Raw genomic sequence first — 26031 nt, 5'->3', positions numbered from 1 at the left:
CTTAAATCTGGCTTTGTCTTGTTCTTCTCTTCTTGAGTTATTTTGAATGTTCACGCGGTGAAAAAGAAATAAAATACAGTAAGAAACAACATTCTGAAAAATTTTTTGACGTTCCAAATTACAAAAGTTAATCATGGAAAGGATGCGGGCATTTCTTTTTACAATAGGACGGAATTTCGAAAATACTCAGTTTAGGCTGCCCTACATTATATGACGCCTGATTAAAAGTTATAGTATGCGATATGTCCTGCTTGAAAGCTTTCTCTGTGTATTCACACAGAACATTCTTTTCTGTAACATATAATTCGTCTAGAAAGGCAAATCCATTTGTAACCCAACCATAACAAACCGATCCTTGAATCGTTTTTGTTCCATTAAAGGTCCCATTTAACAACCATGTTGGTTTCAGCACCGAGCACTTTTCTTTCTCGCCACAGAGTACGCAACAATTCTTTGCTTCCGGATAATAAACGTACATGAAACCATTGTTTGCGAACAGTAATGTACATGGACCATGTGGATCACTGTCACTCAAATTTTGTCCATAACAAAAATTGTCTCTTTGACCACGTAAATGATCGTATCTCATTCGTCCGTTAGCGAAATCATAGAACCATGAACCGTTGTTGTAATATGATTGACCATAAGCATGCAATTCCTCTGAAAAGTCGACAGAATAGGAAGGAGGTTGCACCGGTGGTCCATTTGATAATGTTAAACCAATTAATAAGACCAATATGAAGAATATCACTCCTTCCATTTCTGAAAATAAATGGAGACATGGAGACATGGAGAAAGGACGAGAGTGCACTAATTAATAATTTACATGCAATTATTTTTATTTAGATTTCAATTAATAATGTTTAACAGTTTTTTTGGTTATGCTTATTGATATAATAATAATAAAGAAAATCAAGGACATCATCTAAATTTTCATGGCCTCGTAATTTTGTTGTTAATATTTTTTACCGAAAATTGAAAGAAATACATACCAAGGAAACACAAAGCTTTCGAATCTACGGTTCATTTGTTTCTAGAATTATTCGAGAAACTATCTTATTTCTCTGTTTTATCTTGCCTACTAATAGGTCATCGTGACATTCCTAGCACTAAATGTCAGGAAGGTCAACAAACTTTATCTACAAATATATGTCATCTTTTTTGCTACTACACGTGTACTTACATGCCTCACCATTGTAAAGTAAAATACATTTATTTTGTCCGCTGAATTTGGATTTAAAACACACGTCTTACTAGATTGGATAATTTGAAATTGAAAGTCTTTTTTTTTTGCATTGAAAATGATGTATACACTAAAACACTAGGTATTCTATCGGTTGTGGATATCCGTAACATATATAAGTGTTTCCATTGATAGTCACTAAGGGTAGTACTTTTAACATTAACATTCTGAAAATTTCACTTAAGTTGAAATAAGACTGTTTAGAGGCAGTCATAACAGAATTTCATGGTTTTCCTGAATGATGTACATATTGTCTGTCTAATCCATAATTGAGATTCAATTTAAGTAATTTGTAAGTGCATTAGTAGATATCATCATTAAAATATGTAGATATGGTATTATCTGAAAATAAATATTACTGAGTTTTAGTACAAATCAGGAGCGCCCTTCCAAAACTAACAGCCAAATACTATGTTTTATAAAATATTAGACACTAAGAAACTACTACGGAAGGAAATCATACATGGAGGAGGTTGGAAAAGATGAAAATAATAAAAGCTTTAACTATTCATTTTCTCGCAATTTTAGTTCCTAAACGTCGCACCAAATTAGGTACTTTACCAATTAGTCCGCTGAGGCTGATGAGAGAACCACTGCAGGGAATTAAACAGCCCGCATACCTTTCTTCAATTAAATCACACTTGTTTACTAATAAACATACATATATTACATTTGTCGATGTATAAATGCTCAATTACATTTAATCAATAAATCCACCAAATTTCAATTCTTTATTGTAAGTTTGATAAGATTAGACCGGGGTAATAGGTACCAGTATCGTATTGCATATCCCTGAGCGAGTGTACGTCAAAACATGGATGCCATAAAAATATAGTGCATTTTCTTTTTGCCTCTCTACAAACTAATGTTTTGTCAAAAGACATGAACAATGACTTAAAAAATAGAGCAAACATCACACTGTAAGATGAAGAACTTTTTTAAAAGAAAATCTAACATAATATCATAAAAATGTTCCACTGAAAAGGTTGGTTTGGTGAGTGCAAAACGAAAGTGAAAGTAGGGAAAATGGCTATTTATAGTTCAAGACTACTTTTCTGTCCAATCTTCGTGGACTCACCCTATTTTCTTTGCGGGAAATTATTTTTTCACATGTCCTTAGAAATGCTACATAAGTGAAAGTTTTATTGAATCAATTTACATATTTTTTAAAAAATCCTAAAAATATGCACTTCACTATAGAAGTCTATGGGAAAATTAATACGATACTGAGACCAATAATGCGCCTGAATGTAATGTATGGAGCACCTACATTTGTACACTTAAATGTTTTTTTTTTTCTTAAAGAATTTAAATGTTCCAGTTATTTAGAATAATCTCCTCGTAGTGGTCTGTTCTTTTCTTTTTCTTGGTGTACATTTTTTAAATGTAATTACCTATTGCATTTAAAACAATACTTTATTACTGCATCTTGGGGTTAAATTTGATTTTTTCCAAAAAGAGAAAGCTGTTCAATTATCAATTTCTATTATGTAGTATATAATGAATAACATGTACAATCATACTTCAATGTTTAAAGGCAATTTGACAAACTTGTTTTTCAAGACAGAAAGTAACAAATAAATACAATGCAGTAACTGTATTGTATTTATTTGTTAGTTTCTGTCTTGAAAAACAACAGTTTGTCAAATTGCCTTTAAACATTGAAGTATGACTCCATATATTGATGAATAAAGGATCATACCAATGTGACGGATTCGGTAAATGGGATTCATGTGAACCCGTATAAATAAAAAATAGCAGATTCGCATAACCTTAGAAGGAAAGTAGACAAATAAAGGACAATTGGAAATTGAACTGTCAAAATTAATAACGCATGAAACGCTGAGAAAAGTATACAAACATTGAAGATTGAATAGTCGCGATGAGTAACACAGGTAACGTTGTCGTCAATGGTTCCATCATAAATTCAATGGCCGCAAAGAAGAAGATGTCAAATATGAATGAAGACTATCTTATAATGTTAAAAGATCTGAAAAGGACGGAAAGCGGCCGAACAATGATACATAAGAACAAATTCCAAATAGATATGTGTGCAAAGCAAGTCAGTATATGGCAAAAAGAAAATGATATCAAATTCAGAGAAATGAGGAGAAGGCAACACACATTGAAAAATAACCTTCACATATTGCAATTGGATAAACAACGTATTGAACGAGACTCTGTTGCTGAAAAGAAAATGAATATTAAAAGGAAACTGATGACTGACAAAGAAAACAATATACAAGCGATGATGAAAGCTTTTATGAAACGAAAAAGTGAAATTAAAGAAGTCCAAACAAAAGAAGAACATAAATTCGAAGACCCAAAGATTGTACCAATTGACAGACATAACCAAATAGCTTTGATTAACTTTATGTAAACACATGGTAGTTCGCAGACTACTGGTATTGGACAGGTGGTCTGATAATGTCAAAACTATCTTCTAGATAAATATAAAGTTGTAGTTTTGTAGGCATACTATGTTTTTAGAAATTTTTTTATAAAACGTGTGGTACATGTATTATCTAGATGTCTTTGAGTTGTTACCCTAGAGTTAAAGTATTATGAACTGTAAAATTGCTATGCAGAAAATACTTGTATTATGTGTAAAACAAGACGACAGTATTGTAATCGGTATACATGCTTGTCGCAAAGTTAAATCGAACTGCACTAGAACATATTAATATTATAAGAAAATACTCTCATTTTACCCTTTAAAACTAACTCAGGAAAAATAAAGTTCTAAAAAATAAAATAGACATACTAGACAATGGAAAGTCCAAATTCTCAAATTTGTAGTCCGATGGCGTAAAAAAGTAAGAAAAGAAACAGATATGATGAAACAACTAATGCACCAAGTATAACCTTAATACAAAATAGTTAATACTTTCAGAGACCATGGCAGTTACAAGCAATAATTTTGTCACGAATTCTGTTGAATGGATATTTTTCCAGTAATCATTGAATTACAATTAACAGGAGATCGCTTTTGTGCTGTATTATTCCGTAAAAAATAGCAAATTCTATTACGTTTACAACATGTCATAAAGCCCTATAGTAAGATTTTTCTGACCCTGAAATATATCATATACTATTTATCCTATATTAATCAAAAGTTGCAATATTACAAATAACAAAAACACTTAAGTTCCTGGTAAAACATGTCGGTGATGGACTTGGCTTCATATTTTGAATACTTCTTGCATACAATTAGTTTTATATAGATCTTCCTTTGATTTATTTCAAATGCTGTTGGTGAGAAGTTACCCCGGTCCCTGAAGCACATTTACAGCATATTTACAATATATATATATATATATATATATGATTGTTTTTTTTTTGTATTTTCGAACGATTAAGGACTAAAATGGTATTTGGTGTCGTTTCTTACAAGTTCGCACTAACCTAAAACATGATATTTGATGTCCTAAAATTAGGCCAAACAAGTCCTTAGGTACAACCTTTTCGATAACACGACGTACGACGAAATGTTTCTGTAGATCAACATGTCCGCATCCTAAATCACCTTCGATATCACACACCAGGACCTATCCTAAACAAAATTCTGGGTATTGTGAACGAAATTTTTCAAATGCAGATCTTCGTTTCTTTACAACATAATTATGATAGTTATAGTGACTTATGATATAACATCTTAATCTGTCGACGAAATTCAATATAGAACTGGTAGAATGGTCAAATTCAATTACGTTACTTTTGTTAAAACTGTTTTGTATGACTTTGAATAGAATCAGTCTTCCGTTTAGGACAGGTGAACATATTTGTAAAAATATATATCTAAATTTGATAAGAATGTTTTGTTGTTATTCTTAAGTAAAATCCTTTAAAAAATTCATGCATATAATAATAAAGCGATAGCAATCTTCAATAAATGGAGTGATCAGTTAAGGACCATGAAGATGAATACTCAAAACCAGTCAAATTCTAAGTGGCAGTCCCGTTGAAAACGCCCAAGTATAATATGTATTTTTAAGGAAATCTTGATTTTTCTTACTATTGATAAGAAGGAGATACAAAAATATAACTGTTTATGATCAATTGAGACAAAGAAATAATCGTTTTGGTAGAATGTATGTCATTATAGTCAGGTCACAATAAAGAGCGTGAGTAAATTAGATAGTACAATGGGTTACCATTGTTTATTTGATTATTTTGAAAGCTAATACCATTTAGAGTTTCGAAGATTGCATTGCAACAATATTATTCTTCACCGAAATTATTTTTGTATTTTAATTTCAACATGTCCGTTTTCCATGTCTGGTCTTTTTCGCTGGATTACATTCTTTTGATTACCGCTAGAACCTTGGTTCCCTTGATCACTCTAATATTTTAAATAAACCTACAAAGAGCTGTTGTAATCTTTTGTAAAGTCTGTTTTGTTTTCTACATGGCTGCGTGTTTTTTGCAAGGAGTGATATTTCATTATCAGTTAATGGATATTAAGTTTCATTTATGTGGAAATCACTTGTGGTTTACGAAACGTGATGTTAATTAAAACTTTATAATTAAGACGTTAATCAATTTTATTAGTAAGCAGGCTTACCGCAGAAGAAACTTAGTATAATGAACAAAATGCCTCCACTTCAATTAATTATGGATGATAAATACATGGGTGATTTTGAACATGAAACCAGTGACGGGCTGATGATAATCGTTAAAGACAGAACAGAACAAAACAAAGACAGGGAGAAAAAGGTGAAAAAGAGACGACGGAAATTTTTGAAAGAAATGTGGGAAAATGAGGACTTTATGCAAATAAAAGGAATTCAAAAGACGCAAGAAGTTGTTAACAGGAGTTTGCGTAATATAAGTTTAGAAAAAATGCGACTCAGTCGGATTAAACGAATTGGTGAAGTTTCAGATTATGAACGACGTCGCCGAGAGGCCAAACAACAGAAATTGGCAATGAAAGATGTCCTACAGAAAACGAAAATTAATAACGAATATTTACAGGATGAATTAGATTTTAAAGGCACAAACAAAAGAGAATTGAACAAAGAAAATGTTTTAATGAATAACAAAAATACCCTAGACACGCGATCAAAAGAAATTAATAAAACGAAAAGTTCGAACAAAAGCGTAGAAGAAAACCGAAATGATATTCTACCACCGCTAGTCCGGACAACTAAAAGAAAGCCGTTTATCGTGATGGATTCTTTGAAAAATTGTGGAATCGATACAACGTCGCTAAAATCGAAAACTGAATCAAATAATAACAACGATATCTTTTCTGGAGGTAACAAAAGGTCTATCGTTATTACAATCCCTGATGTTAACACGGACGCTGGCCTTTATTCACAGAAAAGTGCGATACAATTAAGTACACATGAGAGTGAAACCTCTAGTCGACGGTCGTATAGTGCCAAATCTGATAGGGGTACTCAGTGTGTAATTACAAATGAACCATGTGATCACGAGAACGAAAAAGTTCCTGATTACAGTCTTGGTGATAGTAAATTACCGGAGTTACCACCAATAAAATTCACGCTACATGGCACAAATGGACCACCTGTTTCATACTATGTTAACAAAGACAGTATGATTAGCTTTAGACCAAACTTTGGAAGTCCTAGAGTAGGAATTTCGGACGACAAAACTCAGAACCCATCGATGTTAGTTTCACCTCAAAATTCATCAATCAGCATTCCTCTAGTCCGTAAAGACAATTCAAGTTCGAAAGAAAATCTTTCAATCATCGGTAAAAACTTGCAACAGTCGACCTCATCAGTTCCAAACGTGTTTAAACCCAGTATGAGACTTGTATCGAGTTACGATTTAACTTCAAACGCTTCGGAAACATCATCCAGGCCAGGATCAAGGACAACCCCTCGAACAAGTATGAAGGGCCATAAACTAATTAAGAAGAAAACAAAGGAATCAAAAACTGTGAAAAAAGAATCTCAGTGTGCATCGAATACCGGTTTCGCAATAAGAGAATTTTCAGTGCAAGACAGAAGTAAAAAATGGCAAAGTGTTGATGCTGAAAAACAATTTGTACATGAATTCCCAGTGCATGTTAGAGAGCGATACATAAAAAAGAAGCTATTGTTTTCTAAAAACGACAAACAGGATCAAGTCTCGTGGAAAGTGAGGAAATATGTTACAAGTGAGTCATCGTATTCCTATCATTCCTGATAAATACATTCCTATATATTGGTTCTAATGTTACTGATGATAGAGTGCTCCTTGAAACACGGCATACCGAAGTTTGTAATATTTATCTGATTAGTATTTTTGTATTTAATATACACTGGGTCGTTGCCCATGAATCAAAAGTCCATAAGGGTATTCACCAGGTCAGTTGACCCAAACTATATGATAGGTTATAATTACCTACATTTGTAGTGTTACCCCTTAAATACTGATCAAGCTTAATTACTTGTATAGCACATATTAGAGCCTCTTAGTGCTAGATTTTCCCTTCTGTTTTGCTAAATTTGGTTGTGAAACATTCGTATATATGGTCAATGTGTCCGTTTGTACATGCCTATACACTTTGGTTTTAATGACGCTGATGATATGTACTCATCGATTTATACACGTGTACAACATACCCAAATTAGCACTATTGATATGTTCAGTATTATTGAATAAACATTCTAAACTATAGGGAGACATATGACTAACGATAATTTAGTAAAAATTGTCAAAATTAGAAATAATAAAAATAAAAGGAAACAAAAAACAGCATTTTTTTTTACCCGAAAACGCACAAGTGATATTCCAGTGGCGGATCCAAAGTTTTATGCAAGAAGCGGGGGGGGGGGGGGGGGCAAACACAATTCTTAACAGGATCACCGGTGAGGAACACGAAGTGAGTGTTTTTCATGATTAAGCACACATTATTCAACAACATTTTTCTAAGGGAGGGCCAGGGAGCCCCCCCCCCCGATTCATTTAGTTTAACTTTTTAGTTTTGAAGTAATCAATATTTATTAAGGTAAATATGATAATGATTTAATTGTCGCTAATGAAATAATTATTGGAGACACACAAGTATGAAATCTCGTTCCGTTAATACAAAAAGAAAAACTTAAAACAATATACGCACTAATCTTTTGGTATGTGACGGACGGTTTAAATTTAAATACAATTTTTGAAACCAATATAATTAAAATAAACATTGGCTTCTGAATAGAAATACATGTGTACAATAATTGACGAATAATAAGTTTTTTTAAACCCTATTACGGCGAAATAGTTAAGCAGAGTGACATGCACGAAAACAAAAGTTAATAAAGACAAATATTTTGACTTCTATACATACTTTTAGACGTTTAAATGTAATTTATTTCGGAATATGTATGAAAGTATTTTAAATAAATGTAAATATTTTTCTTTAGCGCAAGACATGGAAATTAATTTCAATGGAAAAACCAGTGAAAAGTAATCCTTTTAAAATAAAGAATGATGTTTGATGTATATTTGTCTCAATTTTATCTTTACTTGAGTGTTCCTGTTTTTATAATATGTTTTGGTATTTTTCTCAATAGAATATCATGCTTATCATTATATACTGGACCTTATACATTTGTACTTAAAGTTTATTAAAGCATGCATGTATAGGATGATATCAGTTAAGTGTTTTATACAGAGTTTTATCCCAAGCATTTCATTTTCACCTTGTTGCATAAAAGTAGATCTACACGAGACAAATGTGGTTATATTGATTTTGCATTTTTATTTCTATTTAGGTAAAATATCTTGCTGGAATACTCTGGAAATTCACGAGGATCTTATTCTAATCCCGAGAATGTTGATTCACATAATTTTTCACGAGAATACTTTTAAGGATTTTTTTTATTGAAAAAAATCGTCTTAATTGTATAAAACATTTTCAGTATTACCACAATCATAAGCATTTTCCTATTTGATCACGAAAACTGTATTTTTGTTATAGATCCTGGTTCGATTACTAGTCCGTCATCAAAGGATTACCCACTTCCTGTCGGCATTGAAGGAAATGTAAAAATTCGAGGGCATCCTGAAGATACCTTAAGACAAAGCAAAAAGGATATTTCTGACTTATTGTTACATATGTTCCTGAAGCAAGCTCCGCGGAAAAAGATACACAAAGAAAGAACTATTCCTTCTTATGAGAAAGAACCATCTGCTCAACAGAAGGAGCACGGCACACACAAATTTGACACAAATGTATTGGGAGATGATAATAAAACATAGAAATGTGAAATGTGTTTTACTTGCAGATGCAAAATACCGATAATCTCCGGATTGTATTTTACCTGTTGCACATGGCTTTCTCCACCTAAATATTCAGTCCGACTAAAATTTACTCATTTTTTTTCAAATAAAAGCTAATATTTAGCTATTTTCTGCTCTGCAATCACTTTACGCATAATACATCCAAAACCTAAACTCGGGTTTCGCCATTACATGCTTCTAATTAAATTAAAGAGTAATAAAGGGAACCAAGTTCTAGCGGAAATCGAAAGAAAGCAATCCAGGAACAAAGTCCAAATATGGAAAACAGACATACACAACAAAGAACGTTAAGTAACTAAAACAATACAAATAAAGTAACAGAAGCAAATGACCAACTCGGACTCAACTAAAAACTTGGATCATGGACCAAGTGCACCGGTAGGGTAAGCGTCCTTTGCTTTTCTAGAAACGCCAGCCAAGTTGCTCATAAAAAAGTCAAGTCTGGGGTAGACGAAAGAGGGAAGGAAAACTATGACACGTTGAACAAATCAGTTTTCATGGTGCAGATCGATACACCGTAACGATCCACGAGTTCATGATGACGACCATAAAATTCTGTAGTGATGACTTCAATGTTGTAGCGACATAACCATGTTCCAGAAGCCTAATAGTAAGAAGTCTAGCGCGATACAAAAAGTCTGCGTAGTTACGGCAATGTATGGCATAACGTATGAGTTGTGATATGAAAACTCCATACGCACGTGGTAAAAGGATGTTGTCACAGATGAAAGGGAAGTTGACAATTCTGAATGAAAAGTCACCACTATAAGTAAAGTTGAAAAATCTGAATGAAAATTCATCAGGTTAAAGTCAAGTGTTTTAAAAACATGAAAGAAATAGTAACAACGGAATAAACGGTCCGAAAGATGCATTTCTATTCTGACTCCAAACCAACTGGTCTATACTCTACAAAGCCGAGCAGGATATTGGTTAGAAGATCTGTTATTTTATAACATGTATGGATTTCAAAATTTCTGGTATTATGACGTAAGTTGATCTAAAAATGTCAAACTAATAGTGAATGGTTGCATGACGCCAATTTTATAATTTTAATTTCACAAATATTTTAATGTGCATGAGTAAGTAATTGGAATTATATGAAAAGAAGTGTTGGGAACAAACAATCAGCACACAAATTAATGAAATATTTTAATATAACAATCAAAATGAAGCAACACATATACATTATATAACAAAAAAAACAAAACAAACAAAAAACAAAACAAAAAACAAAACAAGCAAAAAACAAAAAAAAAAACAACAAACAAACAAACAAATAATAAGCTCACTTCACATACTCACATACAATCACAATACCGTATATGCGGAGTACAATGAGATGAATAGAAAACAGTTTTAGGTCTTCCTAAAAATACAGATGGTGATCTTGAACATCGTGTGTTCTTGTTGCATCCACAGTGCACATCAGAACGACAATTGAATCTTTTGTGTCTTTTTCTTTGTCTAGCTTTGCATTTATGAGCACCAAAAGCACAACATTCTAAAAGAAGCTGAAGAACTTCAAACAAGCTCAAGAAAGACAATCCAATCCACAGACCTATTGCTCCTCCAACATCAGAAGCAAACTGTGCATTCTGAAATGACAATATATCATGATTCTGTACTAGTGTGGCGTATGACTGTCTATCATTTCTACATGCAGGAAGTTAACTTTCAAATACAAATTTCAAGTGTCGTGTTTAATATTTTAGTGGAACTACATGTATGAATTTTTATTTACTATCATTTCGACATGATTTACCGATAGAGTGTGTTCATTTTCAATACAACAAAAAAACCTCAATTTGTTAAATATATTCTCCCTCTTTCCCTGGATTTGACTTATAACGGTCAGCACGACGGGTTTTGTAGCAAAACGCAGGAGCCATACATTTTACCGGAATAACTGAGTTCTACCTCGTTCTTTCTGGTGCTCTGTTTGACTGTGTACTTTTTAGTTACATTATCTTATACGACTTGTTATTCATTTTTCTGGTCTTGATAGTTTTATCGGCATTATCTACAGTCCCGGGATTTCTCCTCGTTTGTTCCTGGATAATACTATTACTTCTTAAACAAGGACATTGAATTTCATCTGTCATAAATTGATTGACTGACTGTGGTTAAAAGTCCTAAGGCAGATATGTCATGCATGCAGAAAGCAGGACACCAGGAAAAGCACACACACAGATACTAGCAAAAAAAAAAGAAAAAAGATAAACAAAACCAAAAAAAAAAACAAAAAAACAAAAAAAACAAAAAAACCAAACAAACAAACAAATAAACAAACAGAAAAAACAACTTTGAAATAGTATAGTTTTACCGTTATTCGGGGTTGCTCTTTGATAATTTCGAAATTCAGATCCTCATAAAAGATGCTTATCTTGACAAAATTCAAACTGTAATGAAAGTAAAATACGTTTTTATTACATTTATCGACTGTATAAACATATCATACTACAGTTAAACCTGTATTAGCGACCACTTGTATACAGCAATTACCTGCCTTAAAAGACTATAATCATCCTAGTGTGATGAATTATATATACAATATCCTGTTTATAAAGACCACCTGTCTCATGTGCCCATGATTTTTCCCCCTCTCTAATCGTTATCCTTGGATTAAATTATTTTGACAACCGTTTATAACCTGGTTCCCCCCGATTTCCTTTTGACAGTAATATCATACTTTAACTATGCGGCACTTTCAAAGTGAACCATAGGACATCTGACAACCACTAGTCGATCACTTAGAATCTATCTTTTATTTAAATCAACGAGCGTTGATTCTATAAAACTGTACGGACCAGTAGAAGAGAAAATTACAAATTTTATGTGACCACTACTATCATTGATGTTAAAGTGGGCTTTAACATTTCAAAGCAAGACATCCATCCAAATATAACAAATTAAAGATAAAGGGGCTGATAACAATCAACATTTTTTGGGGTTGTCTTGCAAACTCGTATAAAATTTATGCATGGTTTTCTAAAAGCGCCGCAATGTGTTCATTAACAAGTTAAGATTGTCATAAAACTACACCTAATAAAATACTTAACACTTATATTCAAGGGGGAGATAGTTTGCAGGAAATATTAGAAACGCAAAGGGATTTAATAGTTTGCTGTTAAGTTGAATTTCTATCCCATGTTGAATAGTGTGTGTGTGTGTGTGGGGGGGGGGGGGGGCGCTTGTTAATGTTGAATAGTCTGATGTTTGCCCTCTAGTTACATTACATATTGTGGCTTATAAACATTTCCCCATCTCTGCGGTTTACTGATCATTCGTACAAGGATTAAAAACGCCATATAATAACTGACACTTACTCTGCCCCACGCTCTGTGTCATTTTTTTTCATGTCTTTCAGCTTATAACAAACATATGAAACATTGTTGTCGTTACAAGCATAAGTTTCCAATGTATGCTGTTTAAATGAAAGAAGTATAAATTTATCAACAGTTAGAAGACGGATGCAGTCTTTAATTGTTTAACTTAAACGCGTTGAAATCTCAAATTTCAATATGTGGGTACCACTGTGTTGTTGTCAAGAGTTACTTAGTTACAAGGTTTTTCTATACACCAAAGACGTAACTGTCATATTGGTACAAAATATGATTATAGTAGAATACTAAATAGAAATTATTGCTTAAATATGTAGTTAATTTCTGGAATATCGAAAAAAATATTGAAGGACCTGAAAACTGTCATTCTTAAATATTTATGTCCAACTGTCCCTCATGGATACTGATTATTCCTAGTGACATAATGAGGTGCAAAACCAAGTGATACACATGACAATCATATGGTGCTCGATTCATATGACAATCATATGGTTATCATATTATCATTTGATCCTAGTATGTTAAGGTAGGCTTCGAAACATATGATAATCATATATTTATGAAATACATATAAGGTAACCATGCAATAATTGTATGTAAACTGAAGATATGATAATCATAAGATAATCACATATAAACTGAAGATATGATAATCATAAGTTAATCGTGTGTAAAATGAAAATATGCTGGACACAAATCTTGGCCTATTTTTTCCCCAAATTCCCGAAGTTAGTTTCTTATTCCGAAGCGTGTCATACTAATTTTTAATACTCTGCTGTTTAAATTTGTAATATTAATCATATATGTATATATCGTAGATTGTTAGAACGTTTCTTCGGTTATTCATTACCATATATACATATGTTGTAGATTTTTTTTGACTGGTTATGTGACCAACGATGTAATGACTTTTACGGAAATTTCTCCTGTTTTTGTCTATATCAGATTGTAAACAAAGAATACTCCAGTGACGGATCCAAGGAAGGATTCGGGGTTAGGAACACCCCGTTTGTTAGAATATTTTGTTAATTTTGTGCAAAATTTGGGTGAAGACGGTAATCCTTCCGTTTTAAAACCTCTGGATCCGCCCCTGTACTCTTACCAAATGATCCGGTGCAGGCCATTTTCTAACACTGGAAAACTTGACAAATTGATACTCCCTGACAAAAATAAATTAAAAATGATATATGTCAGCTACTAGGTTGAGTTTATTCTGCTCCACTAAATTAAATCTTTGAAAATAACTCTTGACATAAATGTCTTTCAACAAGAATTTCCCAACGCAAATTCAGGAAACTCGACCCGGGGTCCCTTACTGATGATGCATTCAAAAATACCAAGTGGCTGTGATAGGTATTATATTTGATAATGTAGTTCTTAACTTATGTAAGGTCTAACAGAGCTAGATAAAACGGTCAACTACCACTCCTTTGCAACGGACATAATTAAAAAGCAATACCTAGTCTATATTTTAAACGTTGAATTAGTTGTCTGTTCTAAGAAAACACAAATAGTGGTATGTTAAGCAACATACCCTGAGGTAGTTGAAGAAGACACTTACTTGCATGGGTTCGCACAAGCACACTTTTCTTTGTTTAGAGCATTTTTTGCCTTCTCTTTCTGTAGACATTTTAAATCTACAATAGGTCAACAATAAACGATAAGAACAAAATGTAACACATGCATGTTGTTTTTCTCTTATAAATTTGAACAATGAAAACACAATTGAAGGAAATCAAACAATGGGAGACAAAAGAAAATTGTTTGTTTTAAAACTTTCTTACCATATTTCAGTGATAAGTAATGGATTTCTGTGGAACATAATCAAACGAATGGGAGACAAAAGAAAATTGTTTGTTTTAAAACTTTCTTATCATATTTGAGTGATAAGTAATGGATTTCTGTGGAACATAATGGCAAATCATACAATAAATAACTATCATAAAATGAAGAAGCAGCACCATATAATTAAACATATTATCATAAGGTACATATGTTATAAGTAGTAACTAAATCAAGAAATCCGTGCAACAAAAATGTTCTTTTTTTGGAAGTGAACATTCAGACTGAATTTCTAAATCTAAAATATTGTTTGAAGTAAGAATCAGGTGTAATTGAACTGTCGTAAGGTGTATAGGTGTTTTAAAGAATCAGGTGTAACCGAACTGCCGTGTGGTGTATAGGTATTTTAAAGAATCAGGTGTAACCGAAGTGCCGTGTGGTGTATAGGTGTTTAAGAATCAGGTGTAACCGAAGTGCCGAGTGATGTATAGGTGCCGTGTGATGTATAGGTGTTTAAAAGGAAAGCTAGGACTGAAAATTACATATAACAGCTGTATGGTGAAATATGTTTTTAACTGAAAGCTCCAACTAAGGATTACACAAAACAACCGTGTGATGTATGGATGTCTGAAGTGAAGGCTGGGACTGAATGTTACATAGAATAGCCGCGTGGTGAAATGGGTGCCTAAACTGGAGGCTCGGATTGAAATTAACACAGAGAACCCGTATGTTTAATGGATATTTAAACTGACAGAAGGCTCAGACTGAAAGTCACATAGAACATCCGCGCGCTGAAGATGGTGTCTTAACTGGAGGTACAGACTTAATGTTCTACCGATCACCTGTATGGTGAAATAGGTGTCTAAACTGAAGGCTCGGACTGAAGGTTGCACAGAACACCCGTACGATGAAATATTTGTCTTAACTGAATGCTCGGACTGTAGGTTACGCAGAAAAGCTATTATAGTGAAATAGGTGTCATAGCTGAAGGCTCGGACAGAAGTTTAGATAGAACCGTGTGGTGAAATGGAAGTCTTAACTGAAGTTTCAGACTGAAGACTATATATAATACAGCCGCATTGTGAAATTGATGTCTGTACTGAATTCATAAACAGAACGTTACACAGAACAGCCAGGGGCGTAGCTGAGGCCAAATTGAAGTGTAGGCAAAATTACGGCAGGGGGTCTGGGGTCCAGGGGGGGGCAAAGCCCCCCCCCGCCCGAAGCTCCGCGGAGATAGCATTTTAGAGCATCATTTATGCCTCTCCTGGATGTATTTTATCTCAAAAAAAAAAAAAAAATTGGCAAAATTAAGTGCAGGCAAAATTTACTTTTGTGCGACAGAATTCAATTTTTGTCACAAAAATCAATTTTGTGAGACAAAAGTGTATTTTGTGTCACAAAATTGAATTTGGTCACAAAAGTCTATTTTGTATACAAATTAGTTTGCAGAATCATTTGGATATGCAAATGAACTCATCACGATTTTGTAAGAAGGTTTAACCGCGAGTCTGGCAGACGCATGTTTCCGATTACGTCGAGCAACGCAGGACGGTTTAAGGCCGTTTTAAATGAAATTAAAAAAAATCTTTTACGTTGCATTCTACAGTAAAACTGTTCTGAAATTACTAATATTGCTATTATACGTTTTCTGTGAGATTTGTTTGATATAGCAGGTTTTAAAATACGCGATTTTTCTACGTTTGATTTATTGGGATTTTCCCTGGTGAATCACGTAATCATTTCCTGACATCTTTCAACTCAATTATAAAATGCTTTTGCTCGACCTGTTAATCGCAACCAAATTTGTTAAAATTTGACAAGATAATTTGTATTAATGTATTTGTCCAGTATTTTTCTGGAAAACAAAATAATCGCCAGATTAGCCAAGAAAATCATATTAGAAATATGTTGTGCGGTGAAATTTGTTAATCTGTCAAAGTTGGCGAAAGATTATTTTGTTCCACAATCCCTCACGATTTTTTGCTAGATACAGATAGATTTCTTATTTCATTCTGATTGTACTGATGTATGACACAAGAAATTCGGTTGAGTGGAACAGGTCGGGCAAGATGAAAAACCGATATAGTACGTGTCAAACTTTCGTTTGCCTTTTCGTTTACAAATGCTCAAATGATCTCTTTAGATACAAGATTAAGTGACACAGTGGGTTATACGATTACGATATCCGATATTCCTTTCACTTTTTACTTATGTGCTTTATTATAATCGTGCACATTCGTACCTTATCCACTGTATTGCAGTGAATGCTTTAAGTTTTGAAATACACGTGTACATGATGCTGCTCATTATGAATTAATTTGCATATCCAAAGGATTCTATAAACTAATTTGCATACAAAATTGACTTTTGTGACACAAAATTCTCACAGAATTGAATTTTGTGACACAGAATTTACTTTTATGACACAGAATTGAATTTTGCGAGACAGAATTGACTTTTGTGATCATACAAAATTGGAATTTGTGATACAAAATTGAATTTTGTGACATAGCATTGAATTTTGTGAGACAGAATTGACTTTTGTGACGCAAAATTGATTTTGATTACAAAATGATCAAGTCCCATTTGGCGCCCCGTAGAACAGTCGAAATTGGTCTCTTTAATAAAGGTTTGGGTTGAAGGTTAATTAGAATGGCAAAAAACAAAAAAAAACAAAAAACAAAACAAAAACAGAACATACGAATGGTGAAATAGGTGTCTTAACTGGAGGCTTGGACTAAAGTCGTTTGGAGAAATAAATGTCTTAAATGAAGTTAACTTTGACAAGATTAAAACAAGAAAAGGGATAGAATCAAAGACAGAACAAACCCAGTTTTATGAAGTCTGTCACTATGAGCTGAAATGTATGTATCAATACAAAGAAACATTTTTATGGGTAGGGCTAGGATTAATTCTTACTTGTAATAAAAAAGGCATGCCATACCATAAACAGGATGAAAAAAATCATCATAGGCCCTTGGTTGCTTCTTAAAATAGATAATCTACATTGTACCTGTAGAGCTAGTTGAAGTGTTACAAAAGACAAAAGATGATGTGTCGACACTTAGTTGATACAATACTTCAGTATGGTCGTTTTCTAAACATCCACATTTTTGTAAATCACATCTATGTGGCACAATTGTTGACATAACTGAAATAATAAAATAAAACAAAAATGTTTTGTGCGTTTCTATCACTCTTCATTCTGGACATAACGTGACCACACAAATATATACAATAAACCAAGTTCTCTTATATACCACTAGTATTTCAAAGTGTACCGGAGTCCATCACTTAATTTACTCGAGTGTATTAGACCAAATCTCTTGCCACTTGAGTACATAAGACCAGAATTGTGGAGTGGTGTAGAAGACTATTTCTACTGAATGGTGTACTTAATGAATTTATAAGACTTCGTGACTTACTTGGTGAATGTATTGCACTCTATGAATTACGTTTGACACCGGTGTGTACATCCAATACGGTTACAACTTGGAAACGCTACCATACCCAGTTGGAGTCTTGGAGTGCGCCAGAGCGTTAACACACTAGCCCAGCCAATAATCTTAAAGTAGGACATACTCTGAGTTATTCGGTCGGGTATTCCGAAGGCTCGGCTCCTCCACAAACAACAGTTGCCTTTCAAAAATACTTACACCGACCGTGCGAGACCAGAAAGTGTAGTCAAGGTAGTTAAACATCCCAATCAAAACTTACCGCGCGGGAATATCTATATTTATACTTCTTAAAGTATGATTCAGTTGTACAATGTCCGTGTGGGCGGTCTTCTCTTTCTATTGTAACCTTGACATGAGAAAACATAAAAAACAAAAACTAAAAATTAAGAAAACATGCTACAGTAACTTCAAAACGAAAATACGATATATGACCTAACAAGAAATGAAGAGGTAGTATGTTAGCATGTAACAACTCAAAAGGAAACTTCTTCAAACTTAAAAAGTTTTGCCGATCATTGAAAACCATGTGGTGACCTGTACAAGTTTCATTGTTCGTTGCTTGGCTTTTGGTGGATGACTGTCGATTTGGGCAATCATAACACATCTCCTTTTTCATATTAATTTGCAAAATAATTATTAAAAGATTACTGAGTAAAGTGGCAGTTCCCGCTTAGTATTGTACATAAATATTGTAACAGAATTGCGCTTATTATTATAGTCACAATAATCAAAACAGTTCTGTCTAAAAAAAACAAGAAAAAATAATTTCTACTGAGGAACGAAAAAGGTTAATTGTTTCGATTAAAAGTAGCAATAAGCGTCACAGATATAAATTCTTCGAAAACATTATCGATATCCTCAGCTACTCTACTTCTTTCTCTGCCTTGATTTTTTTTCACAAGTCAAGCTCATTTGTATTCAAAAGACTAAACTCTTCTCAGTAAAGCTAAGGATTTCAGAGTACAAAGTAATACTGACCTAGTGAAAATGTATTGAAATTACGACTTCACGCCTACTCAGTTCAGTGTAGGATCTAATGGGGTTCAGGAGATGAATAGTCACTTTATGTTGGAAAATTTTGTTGCTTTCGTGCAAACTTTGGGCAAAAATGAGCAAATTCTAGCCTGGGTACCCTCTTTGCTCTTAAAACCCTTCTTAAAATCGAGACTGACTTATCTTTTCTTATTTTTTCAAATATCTTTTTGATAAGCTTCCGATTTTACCCAAACAATTAGACTTTACCATTCTTAGACTAATTTGAGACTCAGTTCCAGCTGACACAAACATTCCATTTTCATTTGGGAATGGATAAGTTTTCTGATCATGTATAGCAACTCTGGCTCCATATCCTTCACTGACACCGGGCAAGTAGTCATCAATGTCCAAGTTCAAAGTTAGAGTAAGCCCTATAATTATGACATACTGTAAATTCAGAAATTTTGAGATGCTTTTAATATTGCAAAAATTACGAAAATTTAGCAATTATTGGTGCGAAATTGAATTCTTAAATCTGCAAAAAATCAAATGAAATCCCAAAATTGCAATTATTAGTGCACGACACACACACACACACACACACACACACATATATATATATCTCATGTATTTGAGTAAATAAAGGTATGAATGTATGAATGTATGAATTTCCTCTGTTTGGTAAGTTTGTTTACTGGTTGATCGAAATTCTTCCAATCAAGAATCAGACAGTAAGTGATTCCTGCAATCTTTCACATAAACATATTTGTCTGATAACCATTAAAAGGCTTGATAGTCAATATTTACAAAAAATGAAAATGTTGGATGTTGGGTTTATCAGAAAATTACAGCTTAATTTACATGTTTTAGTTAAATCAAACTTTTAAAAAGTACTGGAAAATTTATGTTGAAAAAAAACTAAGTTGAATAGAGGGACCATAAAATCTACACACCCTTCTACTAGCAACGCCCTGGTTAAAGGTTATGACAGAGATGAAAACCGTGTTTTTAAAACAGCATCATGAAATACTTACCAAAGCGAGGCCCAGGATTTGATACCAGGAAGCCACCTGTATTTAATGTGTAGCAATTGCCGTATACCTCATGTTGCATAAGGGTAAAATTACTAAAATATATAATTAATAAATAAATTCACTCGTGCAGTTTAAAAATTCTGGTCAAAGGTAATGATGTGACTTTTTCATATAAAATATTTTCTTTTATTAAGTGTAATCAAGGCAATTTTCAATTGGCAAGATGATGCTACAGTGGTGGACCCAGGAGGGTGATGAGGATGTACCCCTTCAGTTAGAAAATGTTAATTTCGTATAAGATTTGGGCAATACTGAGAAATAATAGCCCTGTAAAATTGTAAAATTCCCTTTTCTAAATCCGAGGGTCCGCCTCTACTTCAGTCACGAAGTTACTCCTCCATTAACATAAAAACCAGGGCTGTAACCGATCCCTGATTTACTACATATCACACAGTAAGCATACAGGAAGTAAAAAAAATCACAAGTATGAATGCTTTCAGTCACTGTACTAATTAGCATAAAGAGGTGGGGTTTAGTACTAATTGTGCTATGAGATAACAAATATGGAAGATAATATATAATTAATATACATGTAGTTAAATGCTACAAATGAACTAGATGGTACCGCGTCACCGCTTCCTGAATATTATCCATGATTCGCATTTATCATGCATGTGAATATATATACACACATACATACATAAATATACTAAGTACGCTGAAAATTATATCTATATTCTTGTAGAATTATCATAAATCGTTAGACATCGTTGACTATTTTGCAAACTTTGAACTGCTTTGAATTTTAAATGATTTGAGAGGATTAGATGGCCCAAGTAAGCATACCTTTGATGTCTACGTTTACAGTAAGGAGTCGAAATGACCGACGACGGATGGAACCAACTGACGTCTATGGATTCAGCAAAGTATTTAACCAAAATGGCATTCAGGTTAAATCAAAGATATGTCTACAAATACGATCGTCGGGATTACTAGATAAATATATGCTTACAGCAGAAGAAAAAAAATAACAGCTGTATACAGATAGTAGTACCTTTCGTAACATTTGGATTTTCCTATTGTGCATGATATCATCATTTCCTTAAGTTGATGACCCATAGATATCCGGACATTCCTAAAATAAACATTGTACATTAAATTGCGAAGCGAGTTATGAGGTTTAGAGAGTATGGAATTAAGATCTGGAATACAAATTCAGGACCTGAACTTATGGCTTAAAATTTAAGGACGGCACATGACCCTAATTACAAAGGACTTCAGGTAAAAAATAAAAGTGGGGACGTAAGGTATGAAGAAACAAAAATCCAAGATAAAACATTGTGATCAAATACCGACTCCCAACCAAAAAAAAAAAAAAAAAAGGAAAAGAAATAAAATAAGTGGTTCCTTTATGATATGGTGTACACATTAAGTACGCATTTCATGTTTTAAAAATAAAAGAGAAACAGGGAAATGAATCTAGAATAAGTAATGAAGATTCTGTGAAAGTTTCATTAAAAACCATTTAGATATGTAGGATAAGTAACGGGTAAGAACTGAGTACTCTTTTGTATATTCATGAAAGACAAAGTCTAAGTTTTAATGTGTGACACCTCCAACTTTTGATCAAAAGATAAAATAAACAATATGAATATGTAATAAAGACTCTGTGAGAGTTTTATCAAATCCTTTTCAATGTTGTAGGAGGAAAAACGGATAGGAGATGGCTACTCCTTTGAGTAACAGAAGTAGGGACGGATATATCCCTACAGCTATACACTCCTCTCTTTGCAAGTGAATATTACATGTGAGATCTGTATCATATGCCATACCAAATCGTGACTCCTATATCACCCCAAGGGCCACCGGCCTGTGAGATGATTTCAGTCGAGGGTTGCAATTGATGCGGTATATGATACAGATTTTATATGTCATGTTCATTATATCATCATTTATATTTCAAATATACGTCTGATGTGTTCCGTGTAGTGAGTGGTGCGACATAGGTCTAGAGGTGTGATATGCGGTATGCGATATGGGTATACAGGTGTGATATGCGGTATGCGATATAGATCTCGAGGTGTGATATACGGTATGCGATATAGGTCTCGAGGTGTGATATGCGGTATGCGATATGAGTCTGGAGGTGCGATATGCGGTATGCGATATGGGTATACAGGTGTGATATTCGGTATGAGATATAGGTCTGGAGGTGTGATATGTGGTATGTGATATAGGTCTAGAGGTGTGATATACGGCATGCGATATAGGTCTTGAGGTGTGATATACGGTATGCGATATAGGTCTCGAGGTGTGATATGCGGTATGCGATATAGGTCTCGAGGTGTGATATGCGGTATGCGATATACGGTTTAAACAATCACTTATAATGCATATACAAAAAGATATATTATAATCTAAATGTATAATAACTTTCTTCACTCATTAAATATCAATATTTTTGTATCAGAAAGAACATAATATTTCCCTTACCTTTCCTCGTTGAGAAATGTTTCTTTAAATTTCTCCAGAAGTTTTACTCGCGTATCTTTCTGTGATCCGAATTGAAATTCATCACCGATGTGGTCATAATAATAATAATCATCATAGAAATTATACAAATAGTTTAAGTACGTGTATGGATCATACATTGGGTCACTAGCGTTGAACACATCGGGGTTAACATTACCACTGCCAAGTTGGGTTTTTAGCTCTGCTAAAGGAATGTCCATATTGGTTTCTTCAGAATTGGAGACGTCGTAACTATCAAACTCGTTTAATGGGATGTTTGGCTCTGTTGCAACGTCATTCATGTAATTATCAAAATCATTGAAAGGCATGTTTGGTCTCTGTTGTGCTGACTCCTGGAAAATTCTAAAAGGGTCATTTTGAGCAGTAAAATTTATATCTAACACCAAACAATGGAAAACTACTATTACCGACTAATCAAATAATTACACATAGAAACTCCAGCCCACCAATTTGCACTTTCCAAAAACTGCATGTTTTTTTTTTAAAAAATCAATCAATCTAGTTCAGTCCCATTATAGCCATGTTTTTGTGAATAACATTTGTTCAGGACCATAGGCAGAGTTCAGGACCAGGCGTCGGTTTCACAAAAAGTCGTAAGTATAAAATCATTACGTCACAATGCTATTTTAGATTATGGCGTCATTACTTACGATCAACCGGGTCCTGGCCCTGGAGCCACAAAACTATCAAACTTACTTAAGTCTGAGAATATGATCAACTGTTTGTAACGTCATTGACGTTACCATAGAAGTTAAGAATATTCTCAAATTTAAGTATTTTTTAGTTTTGTGGGGCTGGTGTCAGTTTCAACTTTACACTTACGACTTTTTATGAAATTGACAAAAATAGACTTTTATAGACTCTCTAGTGATTGTCAAGATAAAGAAGTGGCAAAACAGACCTGTTTACTAATAAATTATATTTTACAAGGTTTTGTATATGCTTCTATCAAATGTACATTTACTCCTCTACAACTTTACACAAGTTCTTTGTTTATACCATCAACTTTATCTTTATCGTTGAAACTATTTTTTGCACCAAGACAGACACACCTCCTATAATAAAACTACATTGCAGTACATGCAAGATAAATAGGACACAATACCTACTTGACTTGCACAATTACCCTTTGCAATATTTTTTGTTGATTTTCTTCATTTTTAGAAAGATGTTAAAAAAAGATCCTGCCCAGCATATGTACAATTATAAAATCTTTTATGCCCTGCTGTAAGAGGATCTACCCAGTATACATTTGCACCGGTCCATCAATTAGACAAATATTGAACGGTTCCTTATGTACATAACTTGTTTGCTGTCTATAATTATTTTGCTCGTCGTAAAATGGGAATGAATAAAATTTCCATAAGACGGCTGATTCCAAAAGGAAATGTTCGAAAGAATCTCTTAAGGTGTATATATTCACTTCTTACCTCATGTTCATAATCTGTACGAGTTTGTTTTAATATCTGGTTATAAGCTGACTGCAAAGCTGGAGATGATAGGTTGATCTTACTATTTTGGATAGCATTTACATTGCAAATCGTCACTGCAGGGAAACGTAGATTATCGAAACCTAGTTTAATCTCGGTTTGAACAGGCCATTGTACGAACTGGTTTATTAGGTAATATAGGTGAAGCGCCATCCCAGCTGTGCCCAGTATCAGAATCAATGTCCATAAAAGCCTGGCATACCACATTGTAGCATAGTTTATGTGAGGTACGCCTTGCATTGATGTCCGTTCAGCGAATCTCTTAATAATCTTGATGAACGATTTCGACTTTTTACTCTCCGATTGGTCAAATTCAGAGCCGCTAAATGTCTGAAGAACAAACAAAAAGCCTATTGAAAATTATACTAAGTACATTGTATGCTCCGTAAAGATTCCTTGTTTTTTATTTTATTTCTTAACTAAAAGCTGATGTATTATTGTAAGTAAATGAAAAATATTTAACAGACCAGGGCTCGGACATATTGTTGAAGGAAGAATCATGTTGACGCCAACTAATTAAGTGTTACCTCAAAAACAAATTGAATATGCCCCAACTGGAATACTGTAGAATAAACAGATGTGAGAAAAAAAACAACAAAAAACAAAAAAAAAAAAAAAAAAAAAAACCCTAAAATTAACGAAATCGGAAAGCACTGAAAATCAGATTCACGTGTGCTGTTAATGCTTTCTTAGGGTTACATTATTTTTCGTCGCGTTGTTCTTCTTATTTGTTTGATTAACCATACATATCACAAACAAAGTTTGGGATATATCGGAAATCATCCTGTTTGTCTGTCTGTCTGTCTGCTAATCCATTCGCCTGTCAACATTGTTGTAAGCGCAAATGCTCCCTTATCACTCAATGGACATTTTACGAAATTTTATATTATTAAGTTTGCGCGTCATATATAGAAAGCACGGAAGAATATGATAACTTCGTTAGACTCCAAAAAGGGAGAATAATTAAATTAAAGAGTTTAACATGTCAACACTTCGTGAGGGCAAATCCTCTTAAAATATACGAGAGATTTCATTTATATTTTATAGGGATGTTTAACAACCTATGTATATTTGTTTGAAGGAATATAACTATTGTTGGAGGACCCGAAAAAGGAGATAGTTCATCAAATGGGTTTTACATTTTACATTTACATCCACGTTATTGGCATATACATGTATGTTTAGTGCATTTCATTACTCGAGTGGATCCTGCTTTTTAACACAGTTTTGTAAATTAATCAGAAAGTCTGGTTCACCACGCGACATTAACCAAGCTGTACTGCCATAAACAGTCTTTTACACGTATTCGTCACTATATTTCCTCTTGTAGTGTGGTAGTAGGACGGGTAGGGATCGAGTACGGGTCTCAGTAATGACGGGTTCAGGGCAATGGCTCTAGGGTCCTAGGGTTGAACCCCCCTTTTTGTTGGCAAATTTTGTTGTCTGTGTAAAGTTAGGTAGAAAATGAGTACATGGTATCCTGAATCTCCCTTTTCTTAGTTTTTGTGTGAAAAAAATGTGGATCCGCCCTGAGCTCCTTAGATTGTTTGAATGCAGTGCGCTTTACTATATCATTAATAGTACGGAAGAGTGAACTTTAGTATTTAGTACTTACATCTTCCGTAAAATAACCACAAGAGTGAATGTTGCAGGATGATACAGTAGACTTTCCACAGCAGCTGTGTATTCTATCTGTATCACATGACGGACAGGAACACGTTGAACCTGTTGATTGTTGATACATTTTAACTATCTAATGGACCAAGTGCTCTTAGGGCACTGCCACTTCGGTTATTTCCGGTAAAATTCCCCTTACTGTTAGTTAAACTCAAGAAGTTTAAGCATTAAATTGAAATGCCCTATATGTTTATTGAAGCATAACTATTCCATATCAATTCATAACTGAAATAGGAAACTGTTAAATGGCAA

The 26031-nt window shown here is 33.6% G+C and overlaps 3 protein-coding genes across 3 annotated transcripts; 1 reads left to right on the top strand and 2 right to left on the bottom strand.

Moving 5' to 3' along the window:
* Positions 1-74: 74 nt before the first annotated feature.
* LOC148605604 (uncharacterized) lies at positions 75-760 on the bottom strand. Its single transcript, XM_088547604.1, has one exon. It carries the CDS (start codon positions 758-760, stop codon positions 128-130), a length of 633 nt encoding a protein of 210 aa, XP_088403730.1. The 3' UTR covers positions 75-127.
* A 4780-nt stretch (positions 761-5540) lies between these two features.
* On the top strand, positions 5541-9455 carry LOC148605603 (uncharacterized). The gene is made up of 2 exons (XM_088550284.1): positions 5541-7370; positions 9165-9455. Exons 1-2 carry the CDS (start codon positions 5828-5830, stop codon positions 9443-9445), a joined length of 1824 nt encoding a protein of 607 aa, XP_088406410.1. The 5' UTR covers positions 5541-5827; the 3' UTR covers positions 9446-9455.
* Positions 9456-10531: 1076 nt separating this feature from the next.
* LOC148605602 (epithelial sodium channel subunit beta-like) lies at positions 10532-26031 on the bottom strand. Its single transcript, XM_088550040.1, is given in 14 exon segments — positions 10532-11082; positions 11811-11886; positions 12814-12911; positions 13931-13988; positions 14390-14465; positions 17627-17725; positions 17728-17764; positions 18331-18417; positions 19314-19477; positions 20081-20172; positions 21135-21215; positions 22574-22944; positions 24043-24432; positions 25718-26031. Coding segments are annotated over 14 exon segments (2055 nt in total). The 5' UTR covers positions 25847-26031; the 3' UTR covers positions 10532-10785.

This window comes from Perna viridis, chromosome 10 (assembly GCF_037379345.1).
Source record: "Perna viridis isolate PV_CMFRI_1.1 ecotype Kerala chromosome 10, ASM3737934v1, whole genome shotgun sequence".
Lineage (NCBI taxonomy): Eukaryota > Metazoa > Mollusca > Bivalvia > Mytilida > Mytilidae > Perna > Perna viridis.
The sequence above is the reverse complement of the archived record's forward strand: the minus strand, read 5'-3'. Positions and strand labels throughout refer to the sequence as shown.